General features: G+C 54.4%; 1 protein-coding gene across 1 annotated transcript; it reads left to right on the top strand.

The window, feature by feature from the left end:
* Positions 1-666, top strand: LOC112170603 (agamous-like MADS-box protein AGL62). The gene has a single exon (XM_024307949.1). It carries the CDS (start codon positions 1-3, stop codon positions 664-666), a length of 666 nt encoding a protein of 221 aa, XP_024163717.1.

Here is a 666-nt window from a genome sequence, read left to right as displayed (position 1 = left end):
ATGGTGAGGAAAAGCAAGGGTCGTCAGAAGGTGGAGATGGTCAAAATGGCCAATGACAGCAACCTTCAAGTGACTTTCTCAAAGCGCCGCTCTGGTCTCTTCAAGAAGGCCAGCGAGCTTTGCACGCTCTGCGGCGCTGAGATAGCCATCATAGTATTCTCACCTGGTAGGAAGGTCTTTTCCTTCGGCCACCCCTGCGTGGAGACTGTTGTAGACCGTTTCCTCACCCGAAACCCTCCTCTCCACCACCAGAACTCGGGCACCATGCAGCTCATCGAGGCTCACCGCAATGCTAACGTTCGGGAGCTCAATGCCGAGCTGACTCAGGTCTCCAACGAGCTGGAGGCCGAAAGGAAGCGAGGAGAGGAGCTGAACCGGGTGCAGAGGGCGAGCCAGGGGAATTGCTGGTGGGAGTCTCCTATTGAGAAGATGGAGATGTCACATTGTGAGCAGCTGGGGGGGTCTCTAGAGGAGCTGAAGAAGGCTGTGGCTAAGCAGGTTGATAGGCTTCTGATTCAGACCACCACAAACCCTAATTCGTATTTCGCAGCAGGTAGCTCTGGTCATCCAACTCTGATCCCTAATGGTGGGTTCAATGGAGTGCCTGTTATGCCTACTCACCCCCATCCTCATGCATGGAATCCAGGCTATGGTCGCTTTTTCTGA

The sequence above is a fragment of the Rosa chinensis genome, chromosome 6 (assembly GCF_002994745.2).
Source record: "Rosa chinensis cultivar Old Blush chromosome 6, RchiOBHm-V2, whole genome shotgun sequence".
Lineage (NCBI taxonomy): Eukaryota > Viridiplantae > Streptophyta > Magnoliopsida > Rosales > Rosaceae > Rosa > Rosa chinensis.
The sequence above is the reverse complement of the archived record's forward strand: the minus strand, read 5'-3'. Positions and strand labels throughout refer to the sequence as shown.